The following is a 17,983-nucleotide window of genomic DNA, read 5'->3' as shown; positions in this document are numbered from 1 at the left end:
TTAAAGAATGACTTATTAGAGCGTTGAATTGACATTGAGCTGAAACCACGTTTCGCTGTCATCGTTCAAGAACTATTTTCTTTAAATAATTTTGTATTGTTTACAGGCAGTATGGAAGATGAAAATACAAATCATGATAATGTCGAAGACGAGTTTTCCCTCAATCCTGATGATATCGTTGAAGTAATCGAGCTTGAAGATGAAGACGAAGGTAAGAGTTGCACTTGATTGTGAAACAGATGCATGATGAGATGATATACTGTATTATAGCTAGGCCTATATCGATGTCGATTTTGTAGTAAATGTGTTATGTGTGTTTGTGAATTTGTCTGCGTATCATTTTCCTATAACAACAAACTATCAATTCACGGTACTGTCATTAAAAGGATTGGAATTCTTTACAGTAAGTTTGAGTAGCTCTCATGATCAGGTCCAGTACACTCTGCCGATTCCCCGCTATAAAGACCTATAAATTATAGCTGTATTGAGCTATATTTTCTCGGATTTCAATTTTCATTAAATTAAAGCAAAGTCGCATAAAACAATAAGGTTTATGGTAATGTTGACTTCAAAAAGCATACATTTAGATGTTTAATGTAAAATTTCCGATTTTTTATACATCATTATTTTTTTAAAGGAATACTTATATTTAATGTCTTTTGTTATCAAAATAATGATAAAATCTTCTTTCTAAAGCGACTTTGTTTCGTTTTCCTTAAAAAAGAAAATCACACGAAAATAGTTCAAAAGACCTATTTCAGATAGCTTATAATTATAGGTCATTAGAGCTCGTTTTGGTCTTTACAGCTAAATTAAGCTCATTCGGCAAAGTGTACTGGACCTCAGTGACTGAAGCTGCGATAATGTAGCTACATGACGACGAGATTTTTTTTTATATATTGAGAGGAGGCCGTTAGTACTAGGCTATAGCTCATGCATTATGTCAATACCATTTATGATGTTTCAGAAATAATTTATGATGTATCATAGGCTTACATGTAAATCAAGTTAACATCTGCTCACTTGAATATCCACAGCAGTATATATATGTTTGACGACAAGGGAAATTATTGAATGAACCACAGACTTATATATAGATAGCATTCAATCTGATTCCGTGAGCGAATTGAAATTAACACACTTTTCTATACTAAACAGATGTTTCTCATGCTGTTAATGAGATGGATCTCCAAAATGAGGAGGAAGCTGACGAGTTTGAGGATGAGTTAGAAGCTAGGGGAGGCAGTCAAGTGAAAGATGATGCAAGTGTTGTCTTCTCCAATCATACAGGTAAAGCAGGAAAATACACGGCCATACAGGGGTTTGAATCCTTGACCTTCCGAACTCTAGACAGACGCTCTTCCAATTGTCATACCATATGCATCGTCGCTGACGATCGCCCCAGTCCAGTTTCATTAAATTCCTACCTGTTTTTTCTAAGTCTTTGCCTTCGAAAATAACACTATTTACAATCCATATTCAGATATCCTGTTGTCAAGCGATTATTTCACCCAGTACTTAAAAAGGGTTGGTCACAAGCACCAAATGTGATAGGAGAGGAAAAAGCATGACCAACCCAGCTAGGTTTGAACCAGTGATCCTCAAAACTCTAGTCGGACACTCTACTAGTTGAACTACCTGGTCTCTGAGTATCGACCGATTCCAGTTCCGCTACAGTTGAATTTCAAAACATACAGGTGTTAGAACTACATGTACAAGGTGCTTTATAGCTGGTAAGACTAAGATATAATGCAAAATATACAAGTGGTAAGGAGCGATACATTACTCAACGTTCAGTGAAGTTAAGATTTAGCCATACAATTATAGCTCCATCCAGATATAAATATGTATATTTAAATAGAACTCTCAACAATGTAAATAGAATCTGCAACCAGATGTATACAAATATGAAAATGGATTGCCTAACAATAAGAGTTGAATTCACTCAAACCAAATTTGTATTAATACACCTCAGCTTAAAGTTGAGATTCATGGCAGGGCTCACCATGGACCTAAAAAATCAGTAGCCAAAAAAATAGCCATGTTTGAATTTCAGTAGCCAAATTTTTTAAACAGTGGCCATACTTTCTCGGCCTCCAACCATTACGGATGGGCACCAAAAGGATGGGTTTTTTTCAGGGGCCAAAATTAAAAGAGCTTTCTCAGGAATGTTTTATGTTGATTGTCAAAATGTATTGGGTTTTATTGCTACAGGAGGTTGACATGTGGTAGGTTGTACGTATGATTACCACTGCCTTTTACCTTTACTCTAGAGCGATCGAATTACGAAACAAAAAGTTAGTGTCAAACCATGAAATTATAGGTACCGGTATGTGCTTCTCTAATCCTAATGTACATTTGATAATAAATCACAGTGGGTGGTCTGGTGGTGCAGTGGTTGGCACTCTCACCTTTCATCAAGACACCCAGGGTTCGATTCCTTGATCGGACAGGAAATGATATTGAGTTGCCATTAATTATATATTTATATTTATTTGTTACGGAAAGGATGTAAGAAAAAAATTGAAATAACTTTTGTCCAATCCATTTATATTTTGTTACAATAAAATTGATTTAAACTAAAAGTTGCCTGCATGCATGCTTGTATGAACATGTGGGTTTTCTCCAGGTACTCTGGTTTCCTCCCACATTAAGACCCTCTGTATGCTAATTACATCCAGGCCAACAAGAGTCATTCATATCAGTTTATATGATTTGTTTCATAATTATTGTAAAATAAATAAAGTTTATATTCACTCTTTAAACAAACGCCTAAATAACACAGGTAAATTCAATTTCCATCCATTTTCCATAATTTCCATAATTTAATATTCAGTCAATAAGAATGTGCTTGAATTTAACAGTTGTATTTTACTCTAACTAGTTTTTGTTTCAGATGCTGTGTTTAGTGTAGGCATTGATCCACATGAAGGAAAAATGGTGGTGACTGGTGGTCAAGATGACAAGGCTTACATTTGGTCAGCGACAGATGGGGAATGCATCATGGAGTGTGGAGGTGATTTATATATGTAATAAATAAACACTTACTTGAATCTTAAAATAATCTATGAAATAATTTTATCGACCTGCAAAAATTTGCTTCATAAAACAATTTTATTGGCAGTTCTTATTTCAGAATAATTTCATGAACAAAAAGTCAAAAACACAGGGTGCAGAGAGCGATAAAGTGAGCAAAACCCCTGGATATCAAGGATGTATTTCATCGTGACAATGCAATTATTGCCACTTCATGTGGATTGTCTACACAATTAGATATGGATAGAAATCTACACCAGCAAAAATATGGATAGAAATCTCCTGTACTGCAGATGAATATGTCCACAGTTCTATTGTACAAAGGTTTCCAGATTATGCAGTGAATACTAATCAGAATAAGATTCATCAGTTTGGTATGAAAAACAAGGCCAAGTTTATTTTGAACACAAATAGGAAATGAAAACTAAAATTGCGAACTTTCGTAAACATCTGTTGATGATTGCAAATGGCCAGTGCCAAATAAGTTTTCAGTTCCTGTTTGTGTTAAAAACAAACTTAGCTTTTATCATTGGATACTAGTTTTCTGATTGTTTATCAGTGGTTCTAGTTTTATGATTGTTTATCAGTGGATACTAATTTTATGATTGTTTATCAGTGGATACTAATTTTATGATTGTCTATCAGTGGATACTAGTTTTCTTATTGTTTATCAGTGGATACTGGTTTTCTGATTGTTTATCATTGGATACTAGTTTTCTGATTGTTTATCAGTGGATACTAGTTTTCTGATTGTTTATCAGTGGATACTAATTTTATGATTGTTTATCAGAGGATACTTGTTTTCTGATTGTCTATCAGTGGATACTAGTTTTCTGATCGTTTATCAGTGGATACTAATTTTATGATTGTCTATCAGTGGATACTGGTTTTCTGATTGTTTATCAGTGGATACTGGTTTTCTGATTGTTTATCAGTGGATACTAGTTTTCTGATTGTCTATCAGTGGATACTAGTTTTCTGATTGTCTATCAGTGGATATTTGTTTTCTGATTGTTTATCAGTGGATACTAGTTTTCTGATTGTTTATCAGTGGATACTAGTTTCCTGATTGTTTAACAGTGGATACTAGTTTTATGATTGTTTATCAGTGGATACTAGTTTTCTGATTATTTATCAGTTGATACTTGTTTTCTGATTGTTTATCAGTGGATACTGGTTTTCTGATTGTTTATCAGTGGATACAAGTTTTCTGATTGTCTATCAGTGGATACTAGTTTTATGATTGTTTATCAGTAGATACTAGTTTTCTGATTGTTTATCAGTAGATACTAGTTTTCTGATTGTTTATCAGTGGATACTAGTTTTCTGATTGTTTATCAGTGGATACTAGTTTTCTGATTGTTTATCAGTGGATACTAGTTTTCTGATTGTTTATCAGTGGATACTAGTTTTCTGATTGTTTATCAGTGGATACTAGTTTTCTGATTGTTTATCAGTGGATACTAGTTTTCTGATTGTTTATCAGTGGATACTAGTTTTCTGATTGTTTATCAGTGGATACTAGTTTTCTGATTGTTTATCAGTGGATACTAGTTTTCTGATTGTTTATCAGTGGATACTAGTTTTCTGATTGTTTATCAGTGGATACTAGTTTTCTGATTGTTTATCAGTGGATACTAGTTTTCTGATTGTTTATCAGTGGATACTAGTTTTCTGATTGTTTATCAGTGGATACTAGTTTTCTGATTGTTTATCAGTGGATACTAGTTTTCTGATTGTTTATCAGTGGATACTAGTTTTCTGATTGTTTATCAGTGGATACTAGTTTTCTGATTGTTTATCAGTGGATACTAGTTTTCTGATTGTTTATCAGTGGATACTAGTTTTCTGATTGTTTATCAGTGGATACTAGTTTTCTGATTGTTTATCAGTGGATACTAGTTTTCTGATTGTTTATCAGTGGATACTAGTTTTCTGATTGTTTATCAGTGGATACTAGTTTTCTGATTGTTTATCAGTGGATACTAGTTTTCTGATTGTTTATCAGTAGATACTAGTTTTCTGATTGTTTATCAGTGGATACTAGTTTTCTGATTGTTTATCAGTGGATACTAGTTTTCTGATTGTTTATCAGTGGATACTAGTTTTCTGATTGTTTATCAGTGGATACTAGTTTTCTGATTGTTTATCAGTGGATACTAGTTTTCTGATTGTTTATCAGTGGATACTAGTTTTCTGATTGTTTATCAGTGGATACTAGTTTTCTGATTGTTTATCAGTGGATACTAGTTTTCTGATTGTTTATCAGTGGATACTAGTTTTCTGATTGTTTATCAGTGGATACTAGTTTTCTGATTGTTTATCAGTGGATACTAGTTTTCTGATTGTTTATCAGTGGATACTAGTTTTCTGATTGTTTATCAGTGGATACTAGTTTTCTGATTGTTTATCAGTGGATACTAGTTTTCTGATTGTTTATCAGTGGATACTAGTTTTCTGATTGTTTATCAGTGGATACTAGTTTTCTGATTGTTTATCAGTGGATACTAGTTTTCTGATTGTTTATCAGTGGATACTAGTTTTCTGATTGTTTATCAGTGGATACTAGTTTTCTGATTGTTTATCAGTGGATACTAGTTTTCTGATTGTTTATCAGTGGATACTAGTTTTCTGATTGTTTATCAGTGGATACTAGTTTTCTGATTGTTTATCAGTGGATACTAGTTTTCTGATTGTTTATCAGTGGATACTAGTTTTCTGATTGTTTATCAGTAGATACTAGTTTTCTGATTGTTTATCAGTGGATACTAGTTTTCTGATTGTTTATCAGTGGATACTAGTTTTCTGATTGTTTATCAGTGGATACTAGTTTTCTGATTGTTTATCAGTGGATACTAGTTTTCTGATTGTTTATCAGTGGATACTAGTTTTCTGATTGTTTATCAGTGGATACTAGTTTTCTGATTGTTTATCAGTGGATACTAGTTTTCTGATTGTTTATCAGTGGATACTAGTTTTCTGATTGTTTATCAGTGGATACTAGTTTTCTGATTGTTTATCAGTGGATACTAGTTTTCTGATTGTTTATCAGTGGATACTAGTTTTCTGATTGTTTATCAGTGGATACTAGTTTTCTGATTGTTTATCAGTGGATACTAGTTTTCTGATTGTTTATCAGTGGATACTAGTTTTCTGATTGTTTATCAGTGGATACTAGTTTTCTGATTGTTTATCAGTGGATACTAGTTTTCTGATTGTTTATCAGTGGATACTAGTTTTCTGATTGTTTATCAGTGGATACTAGTTTTCTGATTGTTTATCAGTGGATACTAGTTTTCTGATTGTTTATCAGTGGATACTAGTTTTCTGATTGTTTATCAGTGGATACTAGTTTTCTGATTGTTTATCAGTGGATACTAGTTTTCTGATTGTTTATCAGTGGATACTAGTTTTCTGATTGTTTATCAGTGGATACTAGTTTTCTGATTGTTTATCAGTAGATACTAGTTTTCTGATTGTTTATCAGTGGATACTAGTTTTCTGATTGTTTATCAGTGGATACTAGTTTTCTGATTGTTTATCAGTGGATACTAGTTTTCTGATTGTTTATCAGTGGATACTAGTTTTCTGATTGTTTATCAGTGGATACTAGTTTTCTGATTGTTTATCAGTGGATACTAGTTTTCTGATTGTTTATCAGTGGATACTAGTTTTCTGATTGTTTATCAGTGGATACTAGTTTTCTGATTGTTTATCAGTGGATACTAGTTTTCTGATTGTTTATCAGTGGATACTAGTTTTCTGATTGTTTATCAGTGGATACTAGTTTTCTGATTGTTTATCAGTGGATACTAGTTTTCTGATTGTTTATCAGTGGATACTAGTTTTCTGATTGTTTATCAGTGGATACTAGTTTTCTGATTGTTTATCAGTGGATACTAGTTTTCTGATTGTTTATCAGTGGATACTAGTTTTCTGATTGTTTATCAGTGGATACTAGTTTTCTGATTGTTTATCAGTGGATACTAGTTTTCTGATTGTTTATCAGTGGATACTAGTTTTCTGATTGTTTATCAGTGGATACTAGTTTTCTGATTGTTTATCAGTGGATACTAGTTTTCTGATTGTTTATCAGTGGATACTAGTTTTCTGATTGTTTATCAGTGGATACTAGTTTTCTGATTGTTTATCAGTGGATACTAGTTTTCTGATTGTTTATCAGTAGATACTAGTTTTCTGATTGTTTATCAGTGGATACTAGTTTTCTGATTGTTTATCAGTGGATACTAGTTTTCTGATTGTTTATCAGTGGATACTAGTTTTCTGATTGTTTATCAGTGGATACTAGTTTTCTGATTGTTTATCAGTGGATACTAGTTTTCTGATTGTTTATCAGTGGATACTAGTTTTCTGATTGTTTATCAGTGGATACTAGTTTTCTGATTGTTTATCAGTGGATACTAGTTTTCTGATTGTTTATCAGTGGATACTAGTTTTCTGATTGTTTATCAGTGGATACTAGTTTTCTGATTGTTTATCAGTGGATACTAGTTTTCTGATTGTTTATCAGTGGATACTAGTTTTCTGATTGTTTATCAGTGGATACTAGTTTTCTGATTGTTTATCAGTGGATACTAGTTTTCTGATTGTTTATCAGTGGATACTAGTTTTCTGATTGTTTATCAGTGGATACTAGTTTTCTGATTGTTTATCAGTGGATACTAGTTTTCTGATTGTTTATCAGTGGATACTAGTTTTCTGATTGTTTATCAGTGGATACTAGTTTTCTGATTGTTTATCAGTGGATACTAGTTTTCTGATTGTTTATCAGTGGATACTAGTTTTCTGATTGTTTATCAGTGGATACTAGTTTTCTGATTGTTTATCAGTGGATACTAGTTTTCTGATTGTTTATCAGTGGATACTAGTTTTCTGATTGTTTATCAGTGGATACTAGTTTTCTGATTGTTTATCAGTGGATACTAGTTTTCTGATTGTTTATCAGTGGATACTAGTTTTCTGATTGTTTATCAGTGGATACTAGTTTTCTGATTGTTTATCAGTAGATACTAGTTTTCTGATTGTTTATCAGTGGATACTAGTTTTCTGATTGTTTATCAGTGGATACTAGTTTTCTGATTGTTTATCAGTGGATACTAGTTTTCTGATTGTTTATCAGTGGATACTAGTTTTCTGATTGTTTATCAGTGGATACTAGTTTTCTGATTGTTTATCAGTGGATACTAGTTTTCTGATTGTTTATCAGTGGATACTAGTTTTCTGATTGTTTATCAGTGGATACTAGTTTTCTGATTGTTTATCAGTGGATACTAGTTTTCTGATTGTTTATCAGTGGATACTAGTTTTCTGATTGTTTATCAGTGGATACTAGTTTTCTGATTGTTTATCAGTGGATACTAGTTTTCTGATTGTTTATCAGTGGATACTAGTTTTCTGATTGTTTATCAGTGGATACTAGTTTTCTGATTGTTTATCAGTGGATACTAGTTTTCTGATTGTTTATCAGTGGATACTAGTTTTCTGATTGTTTATCAGTGGATACTAGTTTTCTGATTGTTTATCAGTGGATACAAGTTTTCTGATTGTCTATCAGTGGATATTTGTTTTCTGATTGTTTATCAGTGGATACTAGTTTTATGATTGTTTATCAGTGGATACTAGTTTTCTGATTGTTTTCCAGTGGATACTAGTTTTCTGGTTGTTTATCAGTAGATTCTAGTTTTCTGATTGTCTATCAGTGGATACTAGTTTTGTTATTGTTTTCCTCGGCAGGACACAAAGACTCTGTGACCTCTGTAGGATTTAGTTTTAACGGGGTATACGCGGCCACAGCTGACCTCAGTGGACTGGTCAAGGTGTGGAAAGTGGAGACGAAGGCTGAAGTGTGGTCATTTGAGTGTTCAGACATAGAGGTGAGTAAAATTGAATAAAATGAAGATATGATGGGGTAAATTCCCATGTTAGTTACCATTGTCTCTTGCTGTTTTCATTGAAAGGTTTATAAATATGTCTAGTTGGGTTGGGGGATGCATATTTCATCTTAAAAACAGATGGACCTATAGTCAGTTTGATAAGGTATATCCCATGATTTATAAACATGCGAACCCCACACATATCAACTGTTGTTGACTGTCTCATTCATGTAGAGGATATCTTAACTCTCAACTTCTGTCTACCAGCATGTTTCCTGTTCTTCAGTTGGATAAAGTAATATGTCAGGAACAAAGGATGTAACTTGCTTCAGACTTTTATTACATTTATATACATTTGTATTACCGTGGCACTTAATCCTTTTTGTTACCATACGTTACCATGGCTCCGTCACTTTTACTGTCTTTAGATTACCATGACAACCTAATATGCTTGGACTGATTCACCCCTGCAGTTTCACAATGAACTATTCCAACCTATGAATTAGAAGAGTTCAAATGAGTCTTTAGGGGTGAATGAGTTAAAGTGACACCCTCACTTCCTAGTTACCTTGGTTACGATGTCAGTGCCATTCTTTGTTTACCAGTGGTTACAGTGGCACCCACTGGCACCAGTGTTGTTGTCGGGCACCGTGGATGGTGATGTGTGGATGTGGAAGATTCCTGACGGTGATTGTAAGACGTTTCAGGGCCACGGCTGTACAGCAGGCGTGGGACGGATCCTACCTGATGGTATTTAAGACTTTTGTATATTTTTTTTAATTTCTCTTTGTGTGTGATCACAGAAATTAACTGAATTTTTCATCATGGTTCCTTACTCTGTGATCTTCTGTTTTCAAGGTCACACAATTGTGTCTTATTCACTCAAAGAATGTGTAACTCTGCCAACTCCTATTGTGGTCGACGTCACAAAAATATTTCTGTGGTTCTTTTTATTAGTAAGAATAAACATTAAGTTACCATAGATCTGGTGTATTTCATACACCTATACAATTTACAACGGTAAAAGTTTGAGCTAGAAAATAAAGGGGCCTAAACAATTACCCTAAAACATGAATTTCGTGTTGTGATAATTTTTGAAAGCCCATTCCATATTTCAACAAATAAAATTGCAAGAATCAAATATAAAATTAAATGTGACCTTACTGTCATATGTGTTTGTACAGGTTTGCATCATCATAAAGGCAGGTAATTTTTTTTCAATAATTTGTCTATAACATAGATTTCAACAGACTTCGCTTTGTATTTTCCAGGGAAGCGTGTATGTGTCGGATACGATGATGGTGCCATCAAGGTTTGGAACATGAAAACAGCTGACATGATGAAGACCATATCTGGTAGGTCTTATATATAGTACCTAACTTTGTATTAGTCGAGTTTTATCATTAAAACAGCTGACATGATGAAGACCATATCTGGTAGGTCTTATATATAGTACCTAACTTTGTATAAGTCTAGTTTGAACATGAAAACAGCTGACATGATGAAGACCATATCTGGTAGGTCTTAAATATAGTACCTAACTTTGTATAAGTCTAGTTTGATCATTAAAATAGCATAAGCAGATCTGAAATTTGCTTTTTACCATTAACTCATTCACCCCTGAAAGTTTATGATGAACTATTCCCACCTTTGAATTGGAAGAGTTCAAATGTGTCTTCAGGGGTAAAAAAATGAGTTAAAATGAGATTATCTCCCCTGCACTTCAGACCTCAAGGCAATATGCAGATGTGTAAAGTTGGGGCTCCCTCCTTTTCAGAAATTCTTCATCAATCACTTCATAATACAAAATGTAACACAATTGTATAATAAGAATGCAGAAAACAAATTCTGATTTGAATAATGACCTTTTTTTTGCCACCAAATTTCAAATATAGAGTTTAATGATGTTGTATTATCTGAAGGTAATTATTTTAAATCAGAGAATGATTTTGTTAACATCTGAAAACTAATTTAGGGTTATTCCAGGGGAATATATAACCCACCCCATCATATTTGAGATACGGTCACCACCTATTCAACTTGTGATCTAGTAGGCAAGTGATTTTATTTTTATGTCCATGAGCAGGGTAAATATTTAAATGGAATATTCCATGTCACCTTGCAAGTAAGATGTTTAATGCTCAGTCATGAAAAATTAATGTCTATAAAAATTAAGTAGTTGGCATTGTGCATTTTTTTTTATTTATTAAGAAATAAGTGTTTGATAAACCTGAAATTTAGATGTTGGTGATTTGACAGAGGTTTAGTTGAATTAACTCATTTACCCCTGCATATTTAAACTGGACTTGCCTAGTCTTTGATTTGGTAAGGTTCAAACATGACTTTAGGGGTGAACGGGTTAATGCTATGACATCACTCCATGTTGTTTGTAGGTCGAGACGGCCACTCCTCAACGGTGGTGTGTATGGATTGTCACCATGACAACTCGATGGTGATGACAGGGTCAACTGATGTCACGTCCAAGGTCGTTAACACCAGTACGGGGAAGGTTGGTACATAAATAATGGAGAAATAACAAAACAAGCCTCACAATCACGTCACAGACATTTTCCTTGTTGGGAAGCATTGTACTTTTGTGGTATCTCTTAAAGCTGGTCAGATATAAACCGTAAAACCTTGTTATACTGTCCAGTGAAAGTTTAGAGTTTCAAAACCTTGTTATACTGTCCAGTGAAAGTTTAGAGTTTCAAAACCTTGTTATACTGTCCAGTAAAAGGTTAGAGTTATATAGGGATTTGGCGATAAATTGAAGAAATTATACAAAGGAATACTTCAGAAAAAGAGAAAAGGGACCTTGTAATATGCTGGGGAAGCAAGGTGTCAAATGTCAGATGATGCATTATATATATTATATTGAGATTTTACTGTATTTGAAGATAAATGTTTTCCTTGTAGGTTCTGTCAACATTTAAATGTGAGTCAATGAAGGAAGGAGAAAACTCTGTAGAGGCCTGTGGTTTCTGTAAACAGTAAGTATTGATACCTCTGTAGAGGTCTGTGGTTTCTGTAGACAGTAGGTATTGATAACTCTGTAGAGGCCTGTGGTTTCTGTAAACAGTAGGTATTGATAACTCTGGAGAGGTCTGTGGTTTCTGTATAGAATAAGTATTGATAACTCTGTAGAGGCCTGTGGTTTCTGTAGACAGTATGTATCGATACCTCTGTAGAGGTCTGTGGTTTCTGTAGACAGTATGTATCGATACCTCTGTAGAGGACTGTGGTTTCTGTAGCCAGTAAGTATTGATATCTCTGTAGAGGCCTGTGAGTTCTGTATACAGTAAGTATTGATAAATCTGTAGAGGCCTGTGAGTTCTGTATACAGTAAGAATTGATACCTCTGTAAAGGTCTGTGGTTTCTGTAAACAGTAAGTATTGATAGCTCTGTAGAGGCCTGTGGGTTCTGTAGACAGTAACTATTGATAACTCAACAGCCCTGTTCTTTCTGTAGACAGTAGGTGTTGATAACTCTGTAGACGTCTGTGGTTTCTGTAAACAGTAAGTATTGATCCCTCTGTAGAGGCCTGTGGTTTCGGTAGACAGTATGTATCGATACCTCTGTAGAGGACTGTGGTTTCTGTAGCCAGTAAGTATTGATATCTCTGTAGAGGCCTGTGGCTTCTGTAGAAAGTAAGTATTGATAAATCTGTAGAGGCCTGTGGGGGGGGTAGACAGTATGTATTGATAACTCTGAGAGGCCTGTGGTTTCTCTAGACAGTAAGTATTGAGAACTCTGTAGAAGTCTGTGGATTCTGTAGACAGTAGGAATTGAAACATAAATTGAGGTCTGTGGTTTCTTTAGACAGTAAGTATTTATAACTCTGTAGAGGCATGTGGTTTCTGTACACAGTAAGTATTGATAACTCTGTAGAGGCCTGCAGTTTCTGTAGACAGTAAGTATTGATAACTCAACAGACCTGTTGTTTCTGTAGACAGTAAGTATTGATACCTCTGTAGAGGCCTGTGGTTTCTCTAGACAGTAAGTATTGATAACTCTGAGAGGCCTGTGGTTTCTGTAGACAGTAAGTTTTGAAAACTCTGTAGAGGCATGTGGTTTTTGTAGACAGTAAGTATTGATACATCTGTAGAGGTCTGTGGTTTCTGTAGACAATAAGTATTGATAACTCTGTAGAGGCCTGTGATTTCTGTAGACAGTAAGTATTGATAACTCTGTAGAGGCCTGTGAGTTCTGTATACAGTAAGTATTGATAACTCTGTAGAGATCTGCAGATTTATTTTAGAATATTCTAGTGTGATTCACCATTCTGTCTTAACTCCACAGCTTTTTGGCTCACCTATTCCGAAGGACTGGTGAGCTTATGCCAAGGCACGGCGTCCGTCGTCCGTCCGTCAACTTTTCCTTTAAAACACTACTAGTCCCAAACAGGCCAATAGATTTTGACTTTATTTGGTCTGAAGCACCCTTAGGTCAAGGGCAGTTACTTTTGTAGAAATGGTGTATGTGGCCTTCCTGGGGGCAGAGGGGCGGGCCCAATAGGGGAAATAGAGGTAAAATCTTGAAATGCCTTCTTCTACCATAGGAATGAAGGGATTTTATCCTTATTTAGTCTGGAGCATCCTTGGCCCAAGGCGACTAAATTTTGTACAAATTGTGGGTGTGGACCCCCTGGGGGCAGAGGGGTGGGTCCAAATAGGGGAAATAGAGGTAAAACCTTTAAAATCCTTCACCTACCTTAGGGATTAATGGATTTCATCCCAATTTGGTCTGGAGCATCTTAAGGCCAAGGGGACTTAATTTTGTATAAACAGTGATTTCGGACCCCTTGGGGGCAGAGGGGCAGGTCCAATGGGGGAAAATGGGGTAAAATCTTTCATATTCTTCTCCTACCATAGGGATAAATGGGTTTTATCCTAATTTGGCCTTGAGCATCCTTTGGCCAAGATGACTCAATTTTGTATAAACTGTGGGTGTGGCCTCTTTGGGTGCAGAGGGGCAGGGCTCAAAAGAGGAATTTGAGGTTTAAATCTTTAAAATCCTTCTTCTTACATGTACCATTTAGGTTTGACCTGGAGCATCCTTGGGCAAAGGCAACTGAAAAGTTTAATATGTAATGAAGGGAAAAGTTGTATTGGTTGCCTGTTTTTCAGAGATTATGCTAATATGTGAAATTTAAGTATTAAGTGGTCCTGGCCGTAACTGATGTATCAAAATGTGAGTGTGAACCACTGGTTGTGGCAGTACACACAGATGATGGGATTATGATAGCATAACCTTTTACAGATAACGTAACCTCTGGTTTATCATGACTTTCTAGGGACTTATAGAGTTTGGTAGAGAGCATACAGTAGCTGGCTATAGCATATTTCAGTGTAAACAAACATCTTCAAATAAGAAAGGTAGACTTGGGCCATTACAAATGAAGTTTAGCAAAACATATTCATTTTTAGCTCACCTGCCCAAAGGGCAAGTGAGCTTATGCCATGGTGCGGCGTCCGTCGTCCGGCATCCGTCTGTCCGGCATCAACTTTTTACTTAAACAACTTCTCTTCATTAACCAAAAGGCCTAGGATGATGATATTTGGCCAGTAGCATCCTGGAATCAAGCGCTACCAAGTTTGTTCAAATGAATGACCTTCATCTATTTTCAAGGTCACAGGGTTCAAACATGTTAAAAACCTTTGAACAACTTATTCTCAATAATCAAAATGCCTTGGATGATGATATTTGGCCAGTAACATGCTTGGATGAAGGGCTACCAAGTTTGTTCAAATGAATGACCTTCATCTATTTTCAAGGTCACAGGGGTCAAATATGTTAAATACCTTTGAACAACTTATTCTCAGTAACTGAAAGGCTAAGGGTGTTGATATTTGGCCAGTATCATGATTGGATGAAGGGCTACAAAGTTTGTTCAAACAAAAGACCTTCACCCATTTTCAAGTTCACAGGGGTCAAATATGTTTAAAACTACTTCTTTTCAATAACCAAGAGGCTGAGGGTTATAATATTTGGCCTGTAGCATGCTGGGATGAAGCACTACCAAGTTTGTTAATATGAATGACCTTGACAATTATTCAAGGTCACAATGGTCAAATATGTTTAAAACCTTTAAACAACATCTTTTCAATAATAAAGTCCTTGGATGATGCTGTTTGGCCAGTACCATGCTTAGATGAAGGACTACCAAGTTTATTCAAACGAATGACCTCAACATATATTGAAGGTCACTGGGGTCAAATATGTTTAAAACCTTTGTTTGTTTAAACGACCTCTTCTCAATAAGCAAAAGGCTAAGGGTGATGATATTTGGCCATTAACATGCTGGGATTAAGGACTACCGGGTTTTTTCAAATGAATGACCTTCACCCATATGCACGGTCACAGTGGTCAATATATGTTTAAATCTTTAAATGACTTGTTCTGTATAACCAAAAGGTCCAGGGTAATGATATTTTGCCAGAAGCATGCTTGGTTGGACGACTATAAACTCTGTTCAACCTTACGTCCTTGTTCGACATTCAAGGTCACAAGCGTCATATGTTTAAATCTTTTAATAGTTTCTTATGAGTCAAACACTGATATTCTGCCTGTAGCTGTATTTTAGTCCACTTTAAAGATTATTTGTGAGATTAATACCAGGTGAGCTATTCAAGCCCATTGGGCCTCTTGTTATTTTGTGTTTTTGTAACTTAAACAAGTAAAATTCTTGCTGTAAAAACACTGTTTTGCTTGTTGTTCCAGACAGACATGGGCAGCCACTGGAACACTACAGGGTACCCTCTGTATATGGGACCTGCCAACACAGATTGTTCGAAGCAACTGTCAACATGAGGTACGGCACCAAGTCTTAGAGAAAATTATTTTTCAACACAATTTTAATATATTTTAAAATATAATTTATGAGAGAAAAAATGTTTGTGATAGTTTTAATTAATAGCTTTGGACCTTGACTCTTCAATTCCTATATGGAACTGCCTTTTTACAAACAGGGACATTGCCTACCCTCCAAGTACATTTCAAATGAGATCAAATTATTTTTGTATGAAAACTTCATTCTCAGATGTTTTATGTCTTTAGTATACATGCAGGCATGTTTGTGTATACAAATATCTGTGTTATAGGCAGGTGTAGTCAGACTTAAGTGGGATCCCACTGCCCCCCTGGTATACACTGCGTGTCTGGACGGTGTTGTGCGTCTGTGGGACGGTCGCAATGGTCAGTGTGTCAACCAGTGGTCCGGTCACACAGACTCCATACTGGACCTGGACTTGTCAAGGTAATGTATACATGCTTGTATTTAATAAAACCTCTCCAGGCACACGATCATGTGATCGCTATAATACGCATCCCAGGTTCATGAAACAATTTTGGACTCAAAACCAAATTTTAAATGTCAATAAGATACAGAGGATATTCTAGGTTTCAATGTTAATAACAGGTACGGTATATACATGTAGTTCACGTCTGGGTCAAGCATTTTGGTGTTTAGTGAGAGTGAAAAATATTGTCTCTCAGATTTTGCATTCTTCCTATCATATGATGACTTAAATTCAAGATAGAAACAATAAGATATAAGAGTTACTTTAAAATTGTGACTCTGACATTTGGATACATGATAGTCTCTCTTACCAAATTTCTGTGAAAAGTTTTGGAAGTTATTTACAATACGTATGAAATAGAACTAGTGTAATCTAAAACCTTTTTAATCCTGTTTTATGTCACTGTACATATATAGTTAATCCTGTGTAATCTGACTCCTGGGTATTCCGACAAACTGTCATGTCTGACATATACTATAATCTCACGTATTAAAGTTTAACTTTATACACAAACATTGTGCTAATCAAGTGTGTCGCAATGTTTCAAGACTGACTGGTCCCAAACAATCTTATTTAAAATAATATAATCTCATGTATAAAAATTGTCAAATAAAACCTGTCTATTCTGACCAGCCAGTTTGCTGGATATGACGGTGTCAGATTACACAAGTTTCACTGTAAATTCATATACAGACTATTGTAAATACCCTCTTTTGAATTTTCATCTGATTGGTAAAAGAAAATCTTTTGTATTGAACCGCATCGTTCAGAAATAGGTTTAAGACTGTTTTATTTGAAGTCAAAGTATTGAAATTGTGACAAATAATCAACACTTTTATTGATTTGACAGATTTTTTTTGATCTTTTCAGAGATGGGGAAACCATGGTAACCGTGTCAGATGATAAAACAGCAAGAGTTTTCTCCCTTCACACACCAGATCGATGAGACAGACAGAACTCGGAACATGTTAACTTACGCCTTTAAAAATGTCACCTCTAGAGAGGTGAACAGACTGGTCACAATTATATCAGTGAACAGAGACGGACAGATAATTCGCCATTGTGTCTAAACGACTACTGGAGACAGAGCTACTTCTTACACTTGTACAGATCACAGTGAACTATGTATACTGGAGACAGAGCTACTACTTACACTTGTGGTGATCACAGTGAACTATGTATACTGCCATTTTAACTACACATTTCAAGGTCACAGGGGTCAAATATGTTTAAAACTTTAAACGACTTCTCCTGAAAATCCATAAGGTATAGAATGTTGATATCTGACCAGTAGCATGCTTGGATGAAGGGCTATCAAGCTGTTTTTAATTTGAATGACCTTGACCCACTTTAAAGGTCATTTTTATGCTGAGATTGATGAAGGGCTATAACGTTTGTTCAACGTAATGACCTTGTTCGACTTTCAAGGTCACAGGGGTCAAATGTTTTTAAAAATAGTCATAAATACTGATACTTTGCCTGTAGTTTTATTTTAGATCACTTTTAAGGTTACAAGTGTGAGTTAAATATCGGGTGAGGGATGCAGGCCCATTGGGCCTTTGTTGTACAAACGGTTAGTGTAGCCCCCCTGGGGGCAGAGGAAGGGAGCCCAATAAGGGATATAGAGGTAAAACCTTAAAAACCCTTCTACCGTTGAATTTTAGATTTTTTTATTGTCCCTGAGATTTGACAGGTAATGATGCCAAATAAAAATTAAACAGTTTCTGTCTGTATCTAGTTATAAATCTGCATGC

The 17,983-nt window shown here is 35.1% G+C and overlaps 1 protein-coding gene across 1 annotated transcript; it reads left to right on the top strand.

The window, feature by feature from the left end:
- Positions 1 to 33: 33 nt before the first annotated feature.
- Positions 34 to 17,681, top strand: LOC110442891 (angio-associated migratory cell protein-like). The gene is made up of 11 exons (XM_021486751.1): positions 34 to 211; positions 1,159 to 1,290; positions 2,897 to 3,016; positions 8,791 to 8,930; positions 9,536 to 9,680; positions 10,202 to 10,285; positions 11,324 to 11,439; positions 11,847 to 11,920; positions 15,652 to 15,742; positions 16,032 to 16,186; positions 17,100 to 17,681. Exons 1-11 carry the CDS (start codon positions 112 to 114, stop codon positions 17,173 to 17,175), a joined length of 1,233 nt encoding a protein of 410 aa, XP_021342426.1. The 5' UTR covers positions 34 to 111; the 3' UTR covers positions 17,176 to 17,681.
- The last annotated feature ends 302 nt before the right edge of the window (positions 17,682 to 17,983 follow it).

The sequence above is a fragment of the Mizuhopecten yessoensis genome, unplaced genomic scaffold (assembly GCF_002113885.1).
Source record: "Mizuhopecten yessoensis strain PY_sf001 unplaced genomic scaffold, ASM211388v2 scaffold716309, whole genome shotgun sequence".
Taxonomy (NCBI): Eukaryota; Metazoa; Mollusca; class Bivalvia; order Pectinida; family Pectinidae; genus Mizuhopecten; species Mizuhopecten yessoensis.
The sequence above is the reverse complement of the archived record's forward strand: the minus strand, read 5'-3'. Positions and strand labels throughout refer to the sequence as shown.

Bases quoted from the DNA above. Each gene is read 5' to 3' on its own strand.
- LOC110442891 (XM_021486751.1), top strand. From the start codon at position 112: ATGGAAGATGAAAATACAAATCATGATAATGTCGAAGACGAGTTTTCC. The intron at 3,017-8,790 runs GTGATTTATATA...TTTCCTCGGCAG, and splicing joins ATGCATCATGGAGTGTGGAG to GACACAAAGACTCTGTGACC. The intron at 10,286-11,323 runs GTAGGTCTTATA...TGTTGTTTGTAG, and splicing joins CATGATGAAGACCATATCTG to GTCGAGACGGCCACTCCTCA.